Source organism: Hesperophylax consimilis, chromosome 30, assembly GCF_061612785.1.
Source record: "Hesperophylax consimilis isolate HC1 chromosome 30, BYU_Hcon_1.0, whole genome shotgun sequence".
In the NCBI taxonomy this organism is placed as follows: domain Eukaryota; kingdom Metazoa; phylum Arthropoda; class Insecta; order Trichoptera; family Limnephilidae; genus Hesperophylax; species Hesperophylax consimilis.
Window position 1 is genome coordinate 11,470,003 of NC_142865.1, and position 25,402 is coordinate 11,495,404.

At 35.4% G+C, this 25,402-nt stretch overlaps 2 protein-coding genes across 9 annotated transcripts in view; one reads left to right on the forward strand and one right to left on the reverse strand.

Annotated features, from left to right (window-relative positions):
- The first annotated feature begins 528 nt into the window (after positions 1-528).
- LOC149409636 (WD repeat-containing protein 43) lies at positions 529-19,964 on the forward strand. The gene is made up of 10 exons (XM_089649411.1): positions 529-772; positions 1,247-1,606; positions 3,746-3,918; positions 4,509-4,832; positions 9,262-9,418; positions 10,977-11,177; positions 13,699-13,829; positions 17,049-17,177; positions 18,091-18,302; positions 19,771-19,964. The coding sequence occupies exons 1-10, from the start codon at positions 581-583 to the stop codon at positions 19,917-19,919; spliced, it is 2,028 nt and encodes a 675-aa protein (XP_089505537.1). The 5' UTR covers positions 529-580; the 3' UTR covers positions 19,920-19,964.
- Positions 19,965-21,272: 1,308 nt separating this feature from the next.
- LOC149409637 (uncharacterized) overlaps positions 21,273-25,402 on the reverse strand; it is a 135,074-nt gene continuing 130,944 nt past the window's right edge. For all 8 annotated transcript variants that reach the window (XM_089649620.1, XM_089649622.1, XM_089649621.1 and 5 more), the window contains one exon: positions 21,273-24,515. Coding sequence is in view for 1 of the 8 variants with exons in the window: in XM_089649623.1 (XP_089505749.1) it covers positions 24,467-24,515 (49 nt within the window). In the remaining 7 variants the exon portion in view is untranslated. The remainder of the gene's footprint in view (positions 24,516-25,402) is intronic.

Here is a 25,402-nt window from a genome sequence, read left to right on the forward strand (position 1 = left end):
TAAAAATACCGGTGACAAAATACTCAAAAGTATTTAATACCGACCTTGATTAAGAATAAGTAATTTCTGAACTGTACTCACATAAATTCTACCCACATGTTCCCCACAAATTTTCTACGTAAAATTGATTACGCTATTATTCGAAATCCATGGGGCGGGGGGTTGTTGGAGAATTTCTGAAAAACGTAATTCCCACTAAAAAAATCAGATATATACTTCCCCACAGAATGTTAAAAATCCATGGCGGGGGGGGTTGTTAGAGAACTGCTGTGAAAAATTATTCCTTACATTGAAAATACATAAAAAAAATGCTGTTACAAATACCTATCAAAGATATCTCGTAAAAGTAACTATTAAAAATACCCATCAAAATACCTGTCGAAAATACCTGGTAAAAGTACCTCAATATTTAGTCCCAGTATAAAATGCTTGTGAGTATTTTGGAGATTTTTCACAAGTACAAAGTATCACATGAAAATACCCGGTACTTTTACTGGGTACGATAAATACGCCTCACCTCTAGTCCGCCGCGAGAAGAACTGTCTGAAGTCTGAACGGTCTGAACTGTCTCAAAATAAAAATGTCTGTGTCTGCGAGCATGGGGGCTTCGGCCTTCTCACAAGACGGCAAATATTACTCGCAAATTGGCAACGATGGACGCTGCAGGATATGGGACACGGAAACCAATGTCCTTAAGCAAGAATTCACACCAGACCTCCATCTCAGTGCTCCGCTGTCATGTCTTTATTGGATTCAACTCGACTCAGGAACGGTATGAACACGTTTTCGAATAAATCATGATAAATAATGCACACGTATTTGTTTCTAAATACTTGAAAATCATCAATGAGTCTATTGTTGACAGGCTTCAAGCAGTTTATTAGAGTTTTGTTTGTGTTCCACCTTGTTTTTAATTGATATTTTGACTTGTCAACTTAACCTTAAAATATTTGATTACTTCCTCAAAAAGCATGATAATAAACACCTTTCACAGTATTCAAGAATTTTTCTAATTGCTCTAAAAAGTGTGAAAGAGCCACTGTTATTTTACAGTTTACATTGTTTTGATAGCTTTCTACAAGCTTAACATAATTCGGATAATATTATGTATTACTTACCCACCATTTAATATTTGATTTCTTATATACCTGGCTTTAAATAATACTTATCCACATCAAGACCGACACAAAAGTAACATAAAAACCCAAGTGTAAACACAATAAAACATTTTTTATTCCTATTTCAGTCAAATCCAAAATGGAAAAGCAGAAAGCGCAAATCTTCCCGCCCGGAAGAAGAAAACGAAGCGCGAACAGTTACGCATTGCATAGCGTTCGGCTCGACTACTGGAAAAGTTTTAATTTACTCCATTACACATGCCAAAGTTGAATCTGTACTAGAGGATCCAAGCCCTACACCGGGGGAACAAGACATCAACTGTATGGATTGGAGTAAAAAACACGGTTTGTTCACGTGTTCCAGTGATTCTACCATTCGCCATTGGAGTATAGAAGATGGGTCAGTGAAAACAAAGTTCAGAATGAGCAAATTTGAAAAGGGAACACAGTCTGCAAAGACGACAGCCATTAAAATTCCCAATTATCAAGTAAGAAATTTTTATTACTTTTATTAAAATTGTAATTCCACATTTTCTTTGGTAAATATCCAGACATACTCAACCTCTTGTGTTGTCGAAATCTATTGAAATTTTGTCCGTTGAATGCCAGCCGGCTATGTCAAAACATACTTTCTTTTCTTGGGAATTTGTACGTTAAAAATGCTCCAAGCATACTAAAATATATTTTGTTGTTTTGGCAAGGAAATAATGTACCTTAATATTATTCTATCCTGTCGTTTTGTCTTGCTGACATATTTATTTGATCTGTGAACAAGAGTACATACGGTCATCTTTATATTATTTTAATATATTTATTTATATTCAGTTTTGCAGGTGACTAAGTCATCAAATGACTATTCATCGCCATTTTTTTTTTAACATTTGTAAACTCCATACAAACAATTCAACTTTTTAACCTAAAAACTACCTTAAAACCTCCAAGACATCCAATTTGATAGACTTGCCCGAACATAAAATCCGGGTATCATTTCGATGAGCTAGAGCAGGGGTTCCCAACCTTTTTGTACTCTAGAGCACATTCTAAAATATCAGTAGGGTGGCGGGCACCACCTATTTTTAATCGACAAACTCGGGGCAGCAATCGCAATCAAAATGACAACAACGCGGTTACAGGCGGGGAATGCTATTTGCACATCACTCCTTGTACACGCCGAAAACCCGAAGTGAGCCGATGATCACCAAACCGATCGGGACGGTACGAACACGTGACTACTGTCAGTTTGGCTGTCGGGGCCAGGCTTATTGCTTTCACTGACAGACAGAGCTGGCAGAGTCATGTGCCATGTGTTTTGGTGCCTTCGGCGATCATCGGCTCAGTTCGTGGCGTTCGTTCACTTTGTGTTTTCTGCGTGTACAAGGAGTGATGTGCAAATAGAACTCTTTGTTCCTGGCTAGTGTGAAGAGTGCAGTCTGGCTCGCCGCTAGGCAGGTTGCGACAAGTACTGTCAGCAAAGGAACCACTCATACATACAATATCGCAAACATACAAACGTATTAAATAAACCTAGGTTCTTAAAAAAAATTAAAACTCAAACAAATAAATAAAAATAATTCACATTTTTAATTAATGTTTAAGAAAAAATTATTTCACTGTCGAATAGTGGCGGGCACATACGAATCGTTATGCGCGCCATGGTGCCCGCGGGCACGGGGTTGGGAACCCCAGAGCTAGAAGGAAACCACGTGACCATATTTTTTACTACAGGAGAGTTTGTGAGTGCTTTGAATAATCTACATCAGTTGTACCTTGAACATCGGAGAGTGCACATCGCATTAACCTGACCCTGCGCAGAAAAAAGTAAGTAAGGCAATGGTTTGCAGAGCAGTCAGTCCTTTGTGGGACTTTTCTGACTTTCGTGGGATAAATTATAAAGGTGTTATAATTTACCCACCTCACACATTTTTAGTGTTTGCTAAGCTAGTCGGTTCGGTTAAAAATGAACCTTCAATTATTTTTATAAGCAATAATTATTAGCCTGAAACACTCATCCACATTGAAAAATCTCCTGATAAAAGATACATGACGCCAACGGGACTTGAACCCGTGTCCTTTCGATTTCCGGTCGACAGCTCTAACCACTGAGCTATGGCGGCTTGTCTCTTATCCGCGAAATAATTCAATATATACTAGTGTTTCATTCAACAATTACTGCTTATTATATTTTTTCACCTGAAAACAACCAACTTTATTTTATATGAGAACCTTCAGTTCGTTCGCTGAAAAATCACTCATTGGGCTGCGCTGCCAACCATTGCCTTACTTTAGCAAACTTTTTTGTGCAGGGTCTGGTTATTTTGATGTGCGCTCGTCAGCAGTCAACATATGACCGATGTCGTAGTTTATACAAAGCATTCTCGAATCCTGCTGGTGCCAAAAATGTAGTCACATAGTTTGCCTCCAGCTCATCGAAATGATACTCAGATTTTGTTAGGGCATGTCTATCAAAAGATGTATATTGGTTCTACCCATCTTTTTATTTTCCTTGTCTTGTTCTGTTTCATGATTCTTTTAGATTTATTAGTATGGTTTTCTTCTTGGATAACTAAACATTACATTGATGGCTATAACCTTGAAAAATTATTTCAATAAATTGAATCATCTTTCAGGCACAAGGCCCAGCACGCAAACTTCTCATCACAGCAGCCTGTACCCTCAAGCTCTGGTGCCTGGACTCCAAGACTATCCTCAGGTCCATGGTGGGCCACGCAGGAGACGTGTGCCATCTGGATGCAGTGTCATTCTCGCAGGACGGAAGGTTCTATATCATCTCGGGTAGCAAGTAAGTTCACATTCATTCACTCCTCAAGCTCTGATTCTGTATAAAATCTCGGAGTATTTAGACCTCACCCCAGCACTAGGGGCTCTGCTGGGGTAAACCTTTTATTTCCCTCGACACTCAACCGAAAACGGACCATTCAATCCTCAAAGAGTGCATGGCTGATGTAAGCGTAATGAGTAAAATCAAGAAAGGGATGCTTAGATGGTTAAGGAGGATATATGATGCAAATACGTGAATGGTAGCAGAAGTCGGGGACGCCCGAGAAAGACATGGCACGATCAAGTGAATCAGATACTTGAGTCTGGCCATGTCAAGAGTCAAAATAATAGAAGATTATGTATGAGACGATGTATAAATGTGAATGAGTCTAGGAGTGTGTCTCAAGAACGAGTTGTTTGGCGATACATCCTCTCTGCTTACCCCTGCAGAGAAACTGCGTGATGGTTAGTTAGTTCATATTTGGTCATGTATACCTTTTCAGAAAATCAGTGTCTGATAAGGGAGCCATAATTCTTATTTTGGCTGTACATTATAATATGTATATTTTTTTTAATGTAATGTATTTTTTAACAATTTATTTCCCCTTCCAGGACAGACAGAATCCTCAGCTTCTGGAGCGTATCCCTCACCCCGGAAGACCTAAACAAAACCTTGGAAGCAGACACCTCCATCGAATCCAAGTCCAAATCGGCCAAGCGGAGAAGCCGAACCAAGTCCGGCTCTAATGAGGATACCACCGGCACAGATAATAGCAGCAGTAGCGCCGTCTCCACCAGACCCTCGTGCAACTTCCTCATGGAGGACATAGCGAGGCAGGTCTGCGTCAGGGCCTCGGATGATGGTACTTCAGAAATTAAAATGATTGCTGTTACGAGAAGAGGAGTTGTTCACTATTATGAACACACTTTAAATGGGTATGTAATTTTAACATTTTGAGCATAGTGTTTTTTTTTTCTGTTATCATGCATTGGCCCATGTTTCACATTATTCTCCTGATATAAGCCAGTTCCTTTAACCACTCTTGCTGCTGCTGACATTGCCCATCGGCAATGTAAAATTTTATCTGTTGAATGCCAGCCTTGCCTAACGGGTAATGTGAAAACATACTTTCTTTTCGTGGGATTTTGTGGCTTAAAAAATGCTCATAGCATACTAAAATATATTCTATTCACGAGGCAAGAAAATAATATTATTCTGTCCTGTCATTTTTACTTGTCAACATATTTATTATATCTGTGAATAAGTGCACATATGGTATATCAGGGTGGCCACAGACCTGGAAAACCGGGAAAACCGGGAATTATCAGGGAATTTTACCGAACCGGGAATTATCAGGGAAATGTCAGGGAATTTTAAAATATTCTTAAAATATCAGGGAATTCCAAAAATAAAACGAAATTCGTTATTTACGATTTGTGAAGTCCCAAAGTTGTGTTTTATTACTTTTACTTGCGGCGTGTGTAACAAAAGATATGCCGACAAAGACAAACTAGATAAGTAGGTATTTTTTTATTATTATTTTCGTAAATAGCCCTTGCAACACAATCATGTCGTAAACCACCCGCCTTGGTTTTTACCCTATAGGAACTATTTAGGTGCGAAATTTGTAAAGAAAAAGCTAGCAAAGTTACAACAAAGTGTCAGGGTCGGACACCCAGTACGGTCGTAATAAAATTTAAAGATCATCATTATCAACATTTTTACAAAGTGTCAATACAGTAGAACCTCGTTAATTCGAAATCCACGGGACATCAAAAATCAAATTTCGAATTAACGAATTCCCACGTAATTCGAATTTTTATGAAAAAAAAAAAATACGCCGAAAATCGATTTTCTCGGCCGCCTCTTCAAATCCGGGTGGTATTTTAGTTGTAAATTCGTATTAATACCAATTATTTCTTTATTTTCGCGGCCGATTACCGTAGCGGCGGGCCCTTTAAATTCAGATATTCGCAATAAATTCGTAGAAATGCTATATTTTTACGCGTAAATCGAGATTTCGCTGCCGATTTCGGTCGCGGCCTACCCTTTAAATTGAGATATTCGTAAAAATACGATATATTTCCGCGTAAATCGAGATTTCGCGTTAATTTTCCGTCGCAGCCGGCCCATTATTTCAAATATCTGAATTTAAATTCGTAAAAATACGATATATTTCCGCGTTAAACGAGAATTCGCGGCCGTATTCCGTCGCGGCCGGCTCTTAAAATTCAGATTCGAAAAAAATACGATATATTTCCGTGTAAATCGAGAATGCGCGGCCGATTTCCGTTGAATACGATATATTTCCGTGTAAATCGAGAATGCGCGGCCGATTTCCGTCGCGGCCGACCCTTTAAATTAAGATATTTGATGTAAATTCGTAAAAATATGAAATATTTTCGCGTAAATCGAATTTTATCGGCAGTTTTTCGTCGCGGCCGGCCTTTTAAGTTCAGATATTTGAAGTAAATTCGTAAAAATATGTCATATTTCGGCGTGAATCGAAATTTTACGGCCGATTTCCGTCGCGCCGTATTTTTTAACTCGGATATTCGAATTAAAGTTAGTAAAAATACGATATATTTCCGCGTAAATTGAAATTTCGCGTCCGATTTCCGTCGCAGGGGGCCCTTTAAAATTCAGATATTCGAAATAAATTCGTAAAAATACGACATATTTACGCGTAAATCGAAATTTCGCGGCCGATTTCCATCGCAGCGGGCCATTTAAATTCAAATATTCGAAATAAATTCGTAAATATACGATACATTTACGCGTAAATCGAAATTTCGCGGCCGAGTTTCGTCGCGGCCGACCCTTTAAATACAGATATTTGGTGTAAACTCGTAAAACTACGACATATATCCGCGTAAAACGTATTTTCTCGGCCCTTCAAACTCGGATATTCGAAATAAATTTGAAAAAATAAAACATTCCAGTGTAAATCGATTCAGATTTATAAAATAATAATACTAATTAGGACGATGTATAAACACGTAAAAATAATTTTTTTGGCGTTTTACCGCCACGGCTGACTTTTAGATTCAGATTTACGAAATATTATGATTTATTTTCGCAAAAATCATTTTTTTTCGATTTTCACGAACAAATTTTCTCCGCGGACAAAAATAAATTTCGAATTACGAATTAAAGAATTTCGAATTAAAAAAAAATTTGTATGAAAAAAATTTTCTGTGGAAATTTTTTTGGCGAAAATTTCGAATTACGCGTTTTTTCGAATTATCGGGGTTCTACTGTACTTACTTTTGTTTATTTGTCTATTTTTGTCTGGTCTTTTCATTTGTACACAAATTGTCTTCAGGCGAAATATCATAAATTTGTAATAAGTGTATTTTGTTTTGAATAGATCATTGTGGTGCAAGGAAATAATAAATGCTTTAGATGACGGAATTCCCTTTATTTATGCATCTGTTCTAATTTTCTGGCGTAGATGAAAATTGTGTTTCAAAAATAAAATTTTGAACGATATGTCCTTATTCCAAAATAAAACATATCAGGGAAAAATATAGAACCTGCCCTGGAAAACCTGGAATTATCAGGGAATTTTGAAATCCGTTTTTTGTGGCCACCCTGTATATACCATATACCTTGCAACTGTCTTCTTTATCTTATTTTAATATATTTATTTAGATCCAATGTGAAGGACAATAAGGCCCAGTTGTTTTGCAGAAATTCACATCATCAAATGGCCATTCAGCGACATTTGAAAGGTCCCTGTTAAACGCCAATTCTAGGTTTGTTTTAGCTTTCTATCAAATTGTAATAAGCTTGATCAAACTTCACAAAACTTTTTTTGTTGTTTGTTTTTGGGGTGTTATGCCGTGTTGCGCTAACTCCTTCTTTAGCCGACGTTTCGGACAGCGTTGCAGTGTCCATCATCAGGGCAGATCCGGTAGATCCATGATGATGGACACTGCAACGCTGTCCGAAACGTCGGCTAAAGAAGGAGTTAGCGCAACACGGCATAACACCCCAAAAACAAACAACAAAAATGCTTTTGGCCGTGAGAATCTAAAAACTTACCTATCACAAAACTGATCACAATTTCTTCAATAGCTGAATCGGCCTTTAAAAACAAAATGTTCTGAATAGCCATTTGATTACATTTGAATTACTGTAAAACAACCCGGCCTTAGCTGTATGAAAATATAATAAAACTATAAAAATATCTTGCAATAATCAAGTAAGTTATTATAAAAATAGACTTGGCCAATGAAGCCAGAAGTTAACCAGGGTTGTCATTCTGTGCTATGTCTGGTGGTTCCCCAACATGGTATTCAACTCCTCAGGATTCTGAGCCTTGTTCCCATCAAGGCGGGACATTGCCATTCATAGATGAATGGGTGCTTCTTCATCCTGTTGACATTATTTATTTAGAATTTACGACACAAGTGCCATTTACATACAAAGTTTTTATTGTATTTTTTTACATATACAAAGTGCAGTATTAAATTTTGATGAGAAAAATTAAAGAATTAAATTTAGTTAAAACATAAGACCGGTCAGTGGTTGAGTGGGCATAGCGCTTGGGTCTCACCCGAGCGTCGCGTGTTCGATTCCTCGGCTGGCTAAGTCCTCCATCACAACACAAGCAACATTTTCGGCTTTCTGTGGTGGTAGTAGGAGATTTTCAAACATTGTTGGGTTATTCGTAACCCGGGAATGTTTGTCTTTCTTTTTAAAAAAAAAATAAAATTTAAAAATTATAACGAATAAAATAACAGTAAAGAAAGAAGAAAGAACCTCATTAAAATAAGTGGCGTTAAAATGTGTTATTAGTGCAGCTTTATACTTTACAAGGGGAATATTAAAAGTATCTGCGATTTTAGCATAAAAGTTCCCAAGTGTGTGCAATCTATTTATAACTGAGTTATATCCTGAGACTGTGGTATAATTGTCACAATAATACATACTAGAGGACCTTGATCTAATGGTAGGTACATGAAATTGAATCAACATTAATATGTCAGGGCTATCCAACTGATAATTTATAATTTTGTATAAAAATATAAGATCAAAAAATTTTCTTTTATCACTAAGCAATTTCAATGAATATAATAAGAAATCATAATCTATTGTTTCTAAAGGTATTCCAATCCTAAAATTAATACACCTCAAAACTTTGCGTTGGACTCTTTCAATGGTATTAATGAAAGAGTCTATTATCGTGTTATTATCTCCAGCTATTAATGTTTGCTTCCACTTCCAACAGCCGCAGGTATCAGGTGTGTAAGTGAGGTGACAGTGTCCACTTACTACATCTAATCTGCAGTTAATTTCTCCGTCTTGCAGGCCATCGCTTGAGAATTCCATATAGTAACTTATTCCTCCCGTTTCCAGTGCCTCCACCAAGCCGATAAAGCCGGACACCACCATTCAGGTAGTCAGCGAGGAGAAAAGCCAGGTGAAGCTGGCCGCGGCCGTCTGCGGCACGTTGCAGGGTGACGCAGTCCTGGTGGGGTACTCTTTCTGCGGCGGATTGAAATTTGAAAGAATCGTAAGTTTTTATCTTTGGAGTTTTTATTTCCAAACTTTTATATACATAATTAAATCAAGAGTTATTGTGATTTATTTTTGAGGTATCATGTCGTGTTGCGCTTCCTTCTTCTTTAGCCATCGCTTCGGACAGCATTGCAGTGTCCATCATCAGGGCAGACATGTAGATTGTGGTGAAGTGTATTTTTATGTATGTGAAAGTGACACGGTGTTGCGCACATCAATCCTCTCAGCGCCAGTATTTTAGTATAATAATTAGTTAAATTAATGTGGTTTTCAGTGGTTAGTTTTGGTGTAGCCATCGATTATCAGATATCATAAACTATTAAGCTTAACCCCACTGTCTATTTATATTAATGGGGTTTTTGTGAATTTCTATACTGTAATGCTGTCCGAGATGTTAGCTAAATAAGGAGGAAGAGCAACATGGCATAATACCCCAAAAGTCTCTCAGCAGCGAACTACATCATTGATATCAACTCGGTTCTTTTGGAAATAGATTTAGCTCAAAATTTTAAACAAAAAATATGGTTCGGCTTTTTAGCTTGTTATTCTATTCAGAATAGGGAATTCTCGTGCATTTTGTAAATAATTTATTTCAATAAAGATAATTATTTTATTATGTGCCTCTTTTTTTTCTTTTTTTTTAAATGCATTTTCAATTTTTTGTAGTTGCTTTAAAAATTGCATGCTATTTCATCTCTGAAAACGGTCATGCGCCATTTTGACCGCTACGTCACACCTTTGCCGCTGCTGCCGCCATCGGTTTGCAGGATCTCCTCGGGCCGGTCAACAGTGACGTCATCGTTCGCCCTTGAACGCTTGCTCAATCACCGGGCGTTTTTAGCTGCATAGAAATATTTCGTTCGCGCCTGTTTTTAAAGTCATTATAACTTTAATAAATGATTTTTGAAAATTATAAAAACTATATTTTCTTGTGTCTGAAGTGTTTTACATGTGAATAATTAATAATAAGTGATTTTTTGGTGTGAAGAGAATTCCCTATTGATATTCATAGTTTAAAAGTTATTTCTCAGAGGAACCAGTTATTGCTGTATTGAAATCTAAAAGTTATTTCTCGGAGGAACCAGTTATTGCTGTATCGAAATCTAAAAGTTATTTCTTGGAGGAACCAGTTATTGCTGTATTGAAATCTTTGTTTTTCTCAGATATTATCTAGCCACAACCTCCCCCCCACCCCACTTTATACAGGTCCCTAATTAATTTGACGACTTGACTCTTCTCACTTGAAAGTCTGTTGAGCCCCGGTCTTACCATTTAGGATGCTTTGATTTGAGCCAAACCGTTGTTTATTATCTTTTGGCAATCATGTCTTGTGCACAAATGAGGCCTTAACGATTCTGTATTGTGTGAATGTGGACATATTCAAACAACTGAACGCGCCGTAAAATTTCTCGGATGCACATCTGTGCTGCCGTCGATTGGCGGAATAACCTCAGCATTCCACTTTGACCTCCATCATACAAAGAAGAAAAGTATTCAATTAACAACCCAACCACATTCCCCAATATGTAATAATTTTATCTTTTCATTTTCAGACAGCCGACACATCGGAAAAAACACAAGTCCTAATCCGGACCTTCAAAGAAAAGGAGGGTAAGAAAGAAAACCAGAAGATGCGTAGCGAAGACATTACCAAAATACGGGACGGAGATAGTAAAGATAACTCCGTGGTGTATTTGACCTCGGCCATGGGCAGGGGGGATGGTGACCTCAAAAGACCCCTTGGATCCAAGAAGGTATAATCAATCTTTCCAATGATAGCTATTGCGACTTTTATTCATTTAATATAAAACAGCATCAATAATCCTCCCTTTTAAACTAAAAAAACTAACTAACTAACCATCACGCCGTTTACCGCAGGGGTAGGCAGAGAGGACGGACCGCCAAACAACTCTTGGCACACACTCCTTGCCTCATTCACATTCATACATCGTCTCATACATACTCTTCTATTATTCTGACTCTTGACATGGCCTGAATCAAGTATCTGATTCACTTGATCGTGCCATGTCTTCCTCGGGCGTCCCCGACTTCTGCTACCATTCACATTTGCATCGTATATTCTCCTTACACTCCTTTCTTCGCTCATTCGCTCATTCGCTCTACATGCCCAAACCATCTAAGCGTCCCTTTCTTGATCTTACTCATTACGCTTACATCAGCCTTGCACTCTTTGCGGATATCCACATTCCTCAGGGACCTCATTTCAACAGCATTCAATCTACTTTCATCCTTTCTCTGCTAGTTCCATGCCTCACTTCCATACATCAGGGTAGGTACCAGCACTCCATTGTGGACTGCTAACTTCGCTTTTTTGGACATTTTTTTGTTAGCGCCAACTGCGTTCAGTCCTCCATTAATGGAGTTACCTGCATTTACTCTTCTTTCAATATCTCTGTCAGCCTTCCCATCTCTCGTAAACATGCTTCCTAAATACACAAATTCATCCACCTGCTCCAAGTATTCCTCATTCACAGCTATATTGCACACTGTTTTCGTACTCTCTCTTTCAAACACCATTACTTTAGACTTACTTACATTCATCATTTTAGAGTTTTAATTAGTATTAAAATGTAGAAAATGAATCATAAAATTCTTGCATTATTTGGACACCATCCAAAAGATTAATAAGACTAACAAGAAGAACATATAGGGAACGAATAAATGAAATCAAGGAGGAATCCCACTAAAAAGCATGCCGCAGGTGACAGAAAAGCTTTTTTTTTTTTTTAAATAGTTAATACATAATATCAACAAACAAGTCCTGCTAAGCCGATTGAATTGGCTTGTCAACAGGTGCTTAAAGTTAGTTTCAAATACATTTTTTAAAGTTATAATTTACATCTTATATCTACAGAATTAACAATTTTTTCATACAATTTTTCATACATATTAAAACAAATATTTTTTTTCCGATAGCCAATTTTTCAGCATATATTTAACCTTATTCATAGATTTACATTGCTTTATAGTGTCAGGTAATAAATTAAATATCTTCAGTATGTTGTATTCAAACGTTCTCTGTCCGTATTTATTATTAAATTTCGGAACTATTAACCCGTCATTGCGCGTGAATCTTGTACTGTATTTATGTTCTAATTTTTCTTTATGCTGCGGGGTAAATATATACTGAATTATGATTTTTTGCCATAGAATAGCCTTAACAGGTAAAATTTTGGCACTCTGAAACAGCAACGGTGTATTATGTCTCTGTTTAAAAATATTAGGGACGACTAGTAATTTTACAATTGCGTTTTGTACAACTTGGACTTGTTTCAGATTGGTTATACTAGTAATTTTAACTTTTCCAGTAATTAAATTACTGGAAAACTAAATGTAACATGAATACACTGCATACCCAGGGCGTCTCAGAAGATCTTGATGGTAGTTCTTAGTCGATATTTGACACAGTTATGCATGTCGCCAAAAACATTTTATTTTATTTTGTGAAGGTTCTGACAGAAATTTCTGAAGTCTAAAACTTAATTTGCCACGATACACTATAAAAGCAAATTCGAAAAAAGGTTTGCAAGTTAGGAGAAGATTTTACGCTTTAAGGCGATGCACTACGTCGTGTAATATTTTAAATTGAGTCGCTATTAATAACAACCCTTACGTAGATGGCGATAAGGTTTAAATTCCCTCTTAACACCATCCCGCCTGTTTTGATTTATGCAAAAAAAACATGGCCAAAAAGTGCCTTTTATTTTATTTTGTGGATGTTTAGGCATAAATATTTAATTTTTTTCTGATCATTTTATAAATAACTTAATTTGCCACATTATACCATAAAATGATAACCGAAAATGGGTTCGTAAGTAGGAGATTTTGAACTTTAAAGCAGTTTTCATAGGCCTTACACATTATTTTTTTCGGGGCTTATAAAAAGACTTATTAAAAAATACTCGATTCTTTCAAAGGCCAAGATGTATTCTACTCGCTGTATTTAATTAAAGCATCTGAAACATTTCTAGGCGACCAAATTTTCAAACCAAAAACACATGATTTTGCATTACTACGTATGGCATCGCCTTAAAGAATTTTTTTCTAGGCTTACAAATAGAATTTCCGGTTACAGCACTACGGTTAATCTAAGACGTCTTCTACTCACAGTATTTAATTAAATACTGCATCTGTAATATCTCTAGCGATATATTTAAAAATATATCTGGGGATATACGATTTTGCATTACATGGAATAGCATTGCCTTAAATTTTTCTCTAATAAAGTTATAATTAATAATTATTTGTTGTCAGGTTGATATCCCAATGGAGATGCGACTAGCAAACCTTAGCCTCGCCCAAACTGGAACCGGTGTCAAAAGCGGACCGGAAACCAAGAACATGGCACAGCTACTCGTACAGGCTCTACATTCCAAGGATCCCAAGTGAGTTCAATTCTGCAGGAAGACACTATAGTCCTGCCACTACTCTTACAAACATTTGAGATTTTGTCTTAAAGTTTCTTTAACACGTAATACCCGGAGGTTCAAAATAAAACACATCCGGCGATGGTGGGTCCAGATTGACCCGGCTGAAATGATGAAATTAAAAGGCTTTTTATGCATTTTTCGTTCATATCCTTACTTTTATATGATATTATGTAGTTCCTCATTAACTCATAACATATCCCTTGTGTTTCTTGTATGAAGATGGAAGTTTTAGAAATTAGTATTCCGTAAATTTTGCGGTTCGTCGCTATACAGCGGCGCGGACATCCCGCGCAACAGCTAATCAACGACTGAATCGACGACGGCCCCGACGCACGGCCGATGCGGGTGCTGGGTGATGGTCAGGGGAATGAGGAGGGCAGTGCGGGAGAGGGGGACAGGAAGCGTTCGTCAGCGGAAACAAACATTTTTATTTCTATAATTATTAAAATTTTCGATGGTGTGCATTTACAAGAATATCGTGTACTATTTAAAATACCAGAAATAAATCACTTATTTGATAACTTCCTTGTGGCTGTACATCTAATAGAAAGATGTGTAAAGAGAAAATAAATTCAATTTATAGCCATATTAAACGATGATTGCTTATGCAAATATTATATAATGGCATTCTAATTCAAGTTGAGTATTTACATTCCTCACACATTTATTTGTCACAATTAAAACCATTGAATGACACACATTAAAAAATACTAAAACTTTTATTTTTCAACAAAACAAATTTAAATTAACAATTTTCATTTAAAAAAACGTAATAAAAGCAATATTCTAAATACGAAAATGATTCGACGATTAATAAAATTTATATACATACACAAAACACCAAATGGATTTATTATTACAAATTCAGCAGCAAAATAATTATATAGCACTACCAATTATAAAAAGTTTAACAGTTTTTTTATTAGTTAAAAGATATTAAAAATGCTAAAATTCACAAAAATAATTCATCGATATATTATATCATTCAATAAATGTCATCGAAACGTATATTGCTAAAAAATATAGCGGAAGCGATCAGATATTTCCTCTACCAATATTTCTTCCGGATCACTTTCAAATTCTGTTTCGAATTCCAAGTCGCCTTCATCACTGATCTCACTGTTCGAACTGTTAAGTAGCTTTTCAATCTCATTATCAGATAAATAATTCATTGCGTTCGTACGGTACGAAAAAAAAAAAATTAAAACAAAGTCACAAACAAAAATCACAATACTAGAAATGTGCCCGAATGGTTGACAACATCTGCGCGGGACTGTGAGAGACAAAGACGGAAGGACAGAGCGAGAGATATTCTGTTTCGTCGGCTGCTCGAATTCAACTGAGAAGAAATTGAGTTTTTGCGTGTTTTTATACACAATTATTCTTATAACTTTTTTAAAACGTGTCCGATTTTAATCATTTTTGAGTCGAAATGTGGGTAAATATTTGATGAAAGAATAGACAAAAGGAAATTAGCCTAAACGAGATATTTGCGGCAAAATCTTTTTTTTTTAAAACACTGGGTCAAATCAGACCCATCACCGGAGTCGAGGTGTTAAAAGGCCAGTCAGATTCATGAATTTTTAGGAAATATTCCTTTTTTTTTAAATTTTTTTTTTATATTAACTCCACACAGGAGGCCCTGAAGAAAATAATTTCCCTCAGGGCCTATGTCATCTTTGGGGATGCTGTGTGGAGGGTCTTTTTGTGGAGAGGAAGGAGTGAACATGGGTCTTGAAGAGTCCCATGTTGTAGGAGGGAGGAAACACAGAGGCCGGCAGTTCGTTCCACAGCCGAGCTGTTGAACTTAAGAACGAATCATAGAAGCGACCCGTTCTCATGTGACAAATGTCAACTGTGTACAAATGTTGGGCGCGCGTTTGGCGTGTATCCCGACTACGCACCGGTGCCGAAGGGATCAATGACGCTAGTTCCTCAGAGCATCTTCCATTGTAATACCGATAGAACAAGGACAGCATACCTACCTGACGCCTGTGCTCTAAAGATTTGTTGATATTAATTGTCAAAAAGATTAGCCATTTTTTTAACATATCCCAAAATAAAACACAGTTTTGAAAGCAGATGGAAGACTCTTTGAGATTATAATGTTACTAATGGAGATACAAATTAAAAATATATAAAATTTCAATTTACAAACACATTTACATTTTTGTTTTGTCGCTTACCGATTGTTCTTTCTTGTAAACTGTAAAAATACTGCTAGTACAAAACTATTGACATACTTAGTTACATAAGGTAGGCGACACATTACGCTACACGAATCGTGGCTTAGCCTATTTCAGCATATCGCTCGCCATACACTACCAATGAGAATGTATGGCGAGTGATATGCTGAAATAGGTCAAGCAACGAAAATATAGCATTGTCTGTCACAGACAATGGTATTTTAAAAGTTATCGTCACTTCACTTTTTAATAATTTCACACTAAAAAAAATTCATGAACTTTGACAAATCTTTTGCAACATGAAACTAATGGCGGTCAATAGCTTTTTGGAATATATTATAATTATTTGGAAGTATTGATGGTAAACTTTTAAATGAAAATACAAAGCGTGGTGTTGCCAATTTCAAACACCGCCTAAATCATATATCTCAATGTAATACAAAAAGACCTTTGAGTCCATATCAGCTTGTGCCGTAAAGTACTCAAAAATTCTTTACTGCAGTTGGTGTTCTATGTATAAAAAGACACAAAAATTCTCTACTGCAGTTGGTGTTCTGTGTATAAAAAGACACAAAAATTCTCTACTGCAGTTGGTGTTCTCTGTATAAAAGGACACAAAAAGATCCAAGGGTTTATAGAGTGCTAAAATCATGAATTATTTATATGCCTAATATCAATGAAGAGACAGCCGATTGCATTATGGGCGTATCCATTTTCAATTATTGTTGCCTTTGGACTTTTCACACAACCCATCTAAAAAATCTTTGCTTTACACAATCATTATTTTTATACTTACGATTTCATATTTGCCATTAGAGAAAAATAATATTTTGTAACGGTACCAAATCATCAAAAAACGGCAACACCTTGAACATAACCGTAGATACTTGAAAAAATCTGTCATTCGCCTATGCTGCCAACAAATCATCAAATGGTTCTTCAGTGGCATTGAATTTACACTGACGATATTACATTTGTTTGTTTATAGACTACTCCAAACGGTGTTTGAGTGTGTTGACCCTGAAGTAGCCTTCAACACCATGAACCGACTACCCATTCAGTACCTGCCTGCGCTACTGGAACACCTTACCACCATGTTGGCTGGAAAGACAAGCAAGTTAGTACATATTTACCTTATTTTTCACTGTAAAATTGTTAAATTACCACATTAAACTCCAGTAAACAACATTAATTTGTTATTCTGTTGCTTAACCTCTCAGACATAGAATTTTATTTATTATGTGTCCCTTTGAGAACTGTCAGAACGTGATAATTTTTGTGTTATTTACGAGTTTTACTAAAATCTTCATAACTCACGTTTTGGGAAACGTAGCCTCATTCTAAAAAATGTTTTGGAAAGATTATGAAATCCACTATCGCATTGTGTTGTTATACGTAAATATTTGCGTTTCTAAATATACATTTTATGAAAACGTCAAAAATATGTAAAAATCGCTTACCATTATTTCAAAGCCTTGAAAAATGTACTTTTTTCTGAGTAGCATAAAGGAATAACACTTTATATATTGAAGAAATATATTTAAAAAACTATTAGTCACCTCAAAATATTAACCGTCCAAACTAAAATATTTTTAATAAATTATTTAGAAATGCAATAAATTATTAACGAACATCTTGACAGTTTCAATCGGCTTAGATAATGCACCTCTACGTTCCATAGATATTCTTGAATACAGACGCGTAGCGTTATTCATTATCGATACTCTGTTTTTTAAATCATGGCAATCCGTATACTAGTGATGGAAATAAATCAATTTTTGTAAAATCTTGCGTGTTTACGTGAAAAGACGTTCTAATGTCTTGACCGCTATTATCATATTTACGTCTTTTGACGTTCTAATGTTCTGAGTGGTTAAATGGCAACTTACCCTGCTCGCTCTTCTTTGTTACCGCTGTGATGGTTCTGATGATCCAGGCTCCTCCTCTTTCCTGGACAACGGCGTTCCGGATGCCTATGATACTCTTTCAATTCTCAACTTATCAAATAACAATCTCTCCAATTCTTCCAGTTGTAAATCCGCTTGTGTGTGGGCCTCTGCCTTGTGCCGTGCCCGCTCTTCCGCGCTGCTCAACCAACAGCTGACCAACACGCGTCCGCTGTTGTCCGCCTTCGCCGCCCGCACCCCCGCCCTGCCCCGCCTCCTGGCTCTCAAGGCCAGGCTGGGGATGCTCACTTCCCGGAGCCATGATAGCCAGGAGAAACCCACGCTGGAGTATAGAGGTAACCCGCACTGCCTTTAATCATTTCAGTTAAATAAAGGCACAAAGTCAATCACAATTATTATTCCAATCAATTCCAATAACTAACTGACGCATACGCGGCGTTGCTCGGGATTGTAAATGACTTGACTTTTCTTTACTTTCTTTAAATATAATATGCCTTTATTGTATATATAAGCCTTCTGGAAGAAATTCTCTAAACGATAGTGAAAACCCTATCAAAATCCGTTGCGTAGTTTAGAAGAAGTAAGCGCTCAATCAGACAGATGAGGATAGCGACTTTATTTTATACTATTTATAGATACAGAAGAGAATCCTTGGTCACATGCTGTTCGTTGAGAATTTTAAATTAGAAGAGATAAAATTTCATTTTGATTTAATCCCACAAACAGTTCTCCAACTCGTCATGGGCAAACATATTGTCAACCCTGCTGAATTCTATTAAGGCGATGCACTACGTCGTGTAATATTTTAAATTGAGCCGCTTTCAATAACAACCCTTACGTAGATGGCGATAAGGTTTAAATTCGCGCTTAACACCATCCGCCTGTTTTGATTTATGCAAGAAAAAAACATGGCCAAAAAGTGCCTTTTATTTTATTTTGTGGATGTTCAGGCATAAATATTTAATTTTTTTTCGATCATTTTATAAATAACTTAATTTGCCACATTATACAATAAAATCATAACCGAAAATGGATTCGTCAGTAGGAGATTTTGAACTTTAAAGCAGTTTTCATAGGCCTTTACATTATTTTTTTCTGGGCTTATAAAAAGACTTATCTAAAAAATACTCGATTATTTCAAAGGCCAAGATGTATTCTACTCGCAGTATTTAATTAAAGCATCTGAAACATTTCTAGGCGACCAAATTTTCAAACTAAAAACACATGATTTTGTATTACTACGTATGGCATCGCCTTAAATTGATAACGCAGCTATCTCGTTAACATACTTCCTAAAAACACAGACTCATTAATTTAACTTCAAGTATTCATCTTTCACAAAACTACTCTCACTCTCTTTTAAACACCGTAACTTTGGACTTACTTAGGCCCTTCTTCCAGAGGGATTTGCAAGAATACAATACTCATGTCAAAAACAACTTGTCGCGCACAGTCCGTACTCGTCGCTACTGAAATCACAAGACCCGCATCGCCACCTAACATACCGTCACATAACCTCACTCACAACCAAACAGTTGCCGTACCTGTCATTAGATCCTGTTATTATTTTTGTTGTCTGTTTTGTAACAAAATGTCTGCAAAAGTGACGCCATGTTTAATGACACTTGACGTAAGTGGAAATAAACTTGCCCGGCTGGTCGCGGGAGATTGGCCTCGTCGATGTTGGCAACGTGTACTTGAGTATGAACCTCGGTGCAGATGTATGGCCGTAGTCACCAAGTTATCTGAATCTTCACCGTAATCTCTTAAAAAAAAATGACAATTTCTATTATCTCCCAACAGACACTTCCTCGGAAGACGGCTCCGAAGACGAGATGGATGATGCCATCATGAACACGGTCGGTGACGACTCTGGATCCTGGAACGAGGATGACGATGATGAGGACGGAGACGGATCCTCGAAGGGATCAGACCAGGAAATGAGTCAGTGAATTTGTGACGTTCTGACATGTTAATAAATTTATATTCTATTTTAATTTTTGTTTTATTCAAATATTTTATTTATTTACACAAAAGGGGAAAAAATAAATAATTTCCAGCCAGGCCATGTCATATTTGAGGATGCTGTGTAGGGGTTTTTTTTTTTTCGAGTAAAGGAAGGAGTGAACCTGAGTTTTGGAGAGTCATAGGTATGTATACAGAGGTCCATCAGTCTGGGCAGTAGCAAAGCTTGCGTTATGACTCACCATGGTCGAGGGGTAAGGATCTTAACTAACAAACTGGATGTCGTGGGTTCATATCCCTGTGTGGGCAAGTAAGTTTTATTTGATTAACCACTCAGAACATTAGAACGTCAAAAGACGTAAATATGATAATAGCGGTCAAGACATTAGAACGTCTTTTCACGTAAACGCGCGAGATTTTACAAAAATTGATTTATTTCCATCACTAGTATACGGATTGCCATGATTTAAAAAACAGAGTATCGATAATGAATAACGCTACGCGTCTGTATTCAAGAATATCTATGGAACGTAGAGGTGCATTATCTAAGCCGATTGAAACTGTCAAGATGTTCGGTAATAATTTATTGCGTTTCTAAATAATTTTTTTTTAAATATTTTAGTTTGGACGGTTAATATTTTGAGGTGACTAATAGTTTTTAAATATATTTCTTCAATATATAAAGTGTTATTCCTTTATGCTACTCAGAAAAAAGTACATTTTTCAAGGCTTTGAAATAATGGTAAGCGATTTTTACATATTTTTGACGTTTTCATAAAATGTATATTTAGAAACGCAAATATTTACGTATAACAACACAATGCGATAGTGGATTTCATAATCTTTCCAAAACATTTTTTAGAATGAGGCTGCGTTTCCCAAAACGTGAGTTATGAAGATTTTAGTAAAACTCGTAAATAACACAAAAATTATCACGTACTGACAGTTCTCAAAGGGACACATAATAAATAAAATTCTATGTCTGAGAGGTTAATTTGTGTTATTTCACAATTTATTCATTTAAAATAATATACAGTATATTTGCGGCATATTCCAGAGTGGAAGATATCCTCTTTATCGCCCTTGTGTAAGACCACCATTCAGAATTGAAACAACTTTAGCCGTGTTTGGTGACCAGCTGAATAGTCGAGTATTTCCCCACCTTCCTCTTTCGCGTCTCTTTCCACTACCTCCTCCCCACTACCTTCAACCTCGCAACATACCCACTCGGGGATGACCATAGCTCTAGTGGCTCTGGACCGTTGGGACTCTTGTGTGTTTAAGTGACTTCAAGGGATGATGCAGTATTATCAACATAATATGGAATGAGAAAGATGTACTACATTTTCAATAATGTTTTATTAAAAATAATTTGTTATTTCATATAAATTAAGTGCACATGTTTGTATGATAGCAAAAAATCAACAAAAAATAATCATAGTAAAAACTAACAACAAAGTATAAATAATCTGATTAGAAAATAACACTTACCATATTTTGTAAAATATTGATTGTGTTATTTAACAGAAATTCAAATGTAACATTGTCATCAACTAATGGGCAATCAGCGCCATTTTGTATTTTTTGACATTTGAAATGCCCCCATTAAACGTCTATTCTGGGTCTGTTTGCGACTACTATTAAATTATGAACAGCTGACAAGCGTAACAACATGACGTTGTGCTTTTTCTGCTGATCACAATTTGTTCAAAAGCTGAAATGGACCTAAAATTGACGTTTATCGGAAACATTTCAAATTAGTAAAAAAACAAAATGGCGCCGATTCGAAACAATGATTTTGCATTTGAATTTCTGCAAAACTCGCCAACCTATATGAAACATCTTAAATAAATAAAATTATATACCATTGAAAAATGTATTGTTACCTCTCTATTTCTTACAAAGCATGTAACAACGGAAATAGAGGTCATAACAAAGCTCTCAGTGGCAGGACTTTACACATTAAATTGTGCAAAACGATTCACTGTCATAAGTAATTATCGAAATGGTAAAATAACCACATTGGTATGTTTGTCAGGTTGAATTTTGGTATGGGTGATTTGAAGTATTCAAACCAATGCAAACTAGCTGGGAAACTGCTCTCACCGCTGAGCTTCAAAGGCACTTTTTTCGTTCTTACAAATTCTCTACATTCAGTTTACACCCAAAAAAAAAGTAATATTTTCGTAGAAAGCGATCATTTAGGACGGGTTGATTTGTAAGTTCTGTGAAGGTTCTATTATTATATCATCACTGGCCAGTTGCTTCACAAAACTGAAATCACAACAGAACCTTCACAGAACTTGAAAATCAACTTTGAAATTTGACAAATTGTTCAAATTCTATGAAACATCCCGTCCTAAGTTATTCAAATTTATTCAGGAAGATTGCTACTTGATGTAAAATTTTTTGGGTCATACATAATTGAAGAGGCTCTCGCTGTAGTTTATGACCAGATCTGAATAGCTAGGTACTTCTAAGCTGACTGCACATTTAAGTATGTCGTCTTTTGTTATTCGGCGGTATATTTTCTCCGCATTTGGGGACACGGCATTATTGTTTGTTAGCAAAAATATTTGTAGCGAATTTTTCTATACGGCTGTATATCCTCTCATATATTACCAGGGAAGAGAGTAGAACAGAAATAACCCTTTGGGGATCAAGTGTCTAAGGGATCAACTGTCTAAGGGATCAACTGTCAGAGGGATCAAGAGTCGGGTCACCATATTTATCTTACTTTCAACATAGAGCACAGCACTTCCACAAATAAACTATTGACAATATTTTACCATGGAGGAGAGTACAACAGAAATAACCCTTTGGGGATCAAGTGTCCAAGGGATTAACTGTCTGGGGGATGAAGAGTCAGGTCACCATATCTATATTTCTTTCAAGAGAGAGCATTTCCATTTAAATAGACTGTTGACTAATTAATCTTAAAAGAACGGGTTTTAATTTGACAGAAAAGATTTAAAATATATATTTAATTCATGATACATTCATAAAAAAGACGTGAAAATTTCAGCATTAGCGCGAAGAGATTTTCGTGAGATTCAGCAGTAACGAACAGCATATTAAAGAACTGAAGTTTTAAATGTGAGGTTAGGATAGGATAACTTTAACGATTGTTTTAGCGTAAAATTATTAATAAATATAGTCATGGTAGGTAATGAATTATAGAACAAAATTCCATAAATATGTTACATTAAATATAGAAGCACTAATTTTAAGACATTAAAGTTAATAATTATTATAAGTAAAATTTATAAATATAGCAGCCATTTAAAAGTTTTTCCAATTTTGTTTCTCAAAGTGTTTTTCGAATATTCTGTAAAATTGGATACACAAAGAACCATTATGAAATTATTTTTATAAATTAATAATATTAATAAAATATAATATTTTTGTTTTTCTTTAAATATGCTTTTTTGATATAATAAAGTACATAGTTTTAAGAATTCATATAATAGTAGCCGAAACATTTTTTTTTATTAAAATTATTTCTTGTATTTATCGTAAATTTTTTGATTATCATATTTTAAGTCATTTATAATAATATAATATTAAATTTTCAATAATGAATAAAATCTGTCAATATATATTTAATACGGTTTCCAAAAACTTTAAACCCAAAGATAAGGCCATTTTTTTTGCCCTAAAAAATTAACGATTAAATAATTTTAATTTGGTGATTGGATATGATGGTATAAGATTTGACCAAAAGTTGAATTGGCCCAAAAGTCGTAGTTTTACAGAGATCAAATATTGAAAATGGTCATAAAAAATTAATGAGATTTAAAATTAAAAGTGCACAAAAATATCAACATTGTCTGTTTTTTGTGAGAATTTGTTCTAGTAGTGAGGCAGAAATTGTACAAAATACCATAAATATTATTGCTATTAATGAAAATATCTCAGTAAAAAGATTTCATCAACACATCGGTAAAAACAAAAAATGGTTTCGTCATATTTAAAAATTCAACGAAAAAAGACCGTGAAATATTAAGAATGTTCGTGCAAGCATGAAGAGATTGAACCATTCCAATTAGCATAGAAAACCTACATTTAGACACTGAACATGTAATCTCTCGAAGTAAAAATCTGAATCTAAACCGATTCCAAAAAAAAATGTCGCCGCCAATTTTACATAAAACTTTCAATAAACTCCTAGACAGGAGATGTGGCAATAAAATCGATTATCAAATTGATCAATTTCACCACCAGAAGTAAGGTAGATTTGCACTTAACGTCCATAATATACTCCTATTAAACCAATATTTCTCTTCGTCCACAGGGCAGACTAAAATTATTGTATTATTTTTTGATAAAACAATTTTAAATTTAAATTTATACATAAAATTCCAGGCGATTTCTCTCCAAGTTCGCTTAAGTTATTATAATTCATACCACAATTAAAATATACAGTACGTTTAATATTAAATGTATAATAATTATAAAGTGTAAAAAACTGTTACAGTAAATGTCCAAAAACAACATTTTTTTAACGAATATCAGCAGTATTAAAGGTTTTTCTTTACAGCATTCTTATGTTCCTATCGGTGAATGGAGAAGTTATGTATTGGCTGAAAACAGAAAAACATTTATTAGAAACAGAAAGAAATTAATTAATCTTGTTATCAATAGGTAAAACTAGTATATTATAAGTTATACAGTCCTGATATATTAATGTTGATTCACTGTCATGCACGAATATATCAAGGTTTCCTAGTATGTATTATTGTAACAATTATACTACAGTTTCGGGCTACAATTCTGTTACAAATAGATTACACCGAATTTGAACCGAAACGAACCAATGAAAAACTCTGAAAATCTATGGAATAAACTTTCCAAGTTTTTCATTGGTGTATAGTATAATAAGTAGGCTCCAAATGAGAATTTTACTGTCTATATATTGGCTTATCTATGGTTTTATAGGTCCAATTTGTTTCATACAAAAAGTTGATTTATAGATTACACACCACTGGTAACTCGTATGCTAGGTTAGCTGATGTTTTTAGTATAAAGGCAATATTGAAGTATAAATCCGTACTAATTAAACAGTAAAGCAGTGCATATTCTAACGAAGTCACTGCATAACAGTTTTTTTTTCTTCATTTTTATTCATTAATTTTTCTTTTGTTTCTACTTTCTATATTGTACTATGACTGTCAAAAACTATCAGATAAATGGCACTTGTGCTGTAAATTCTAAATAAATAAATAAGATTTATTGCATTGCAAATTAATTAAATAACGAACATACAGTACTGTCTCACTATCCACCACCCCAAAAACGGGCAAATGTCCAATTAGTGAAAATGTGGATTAAAGTGCGTACATACAACGTATGCTCAAAATTGAAATTGGTATTACGTAAAGACAAACACCGCTATCGATCTCTCGTAAAATTCTATTTTTAGGTTTAATGTTAAGGTGTTATATTTATGTTTGCGAGAAGACTCCATTTC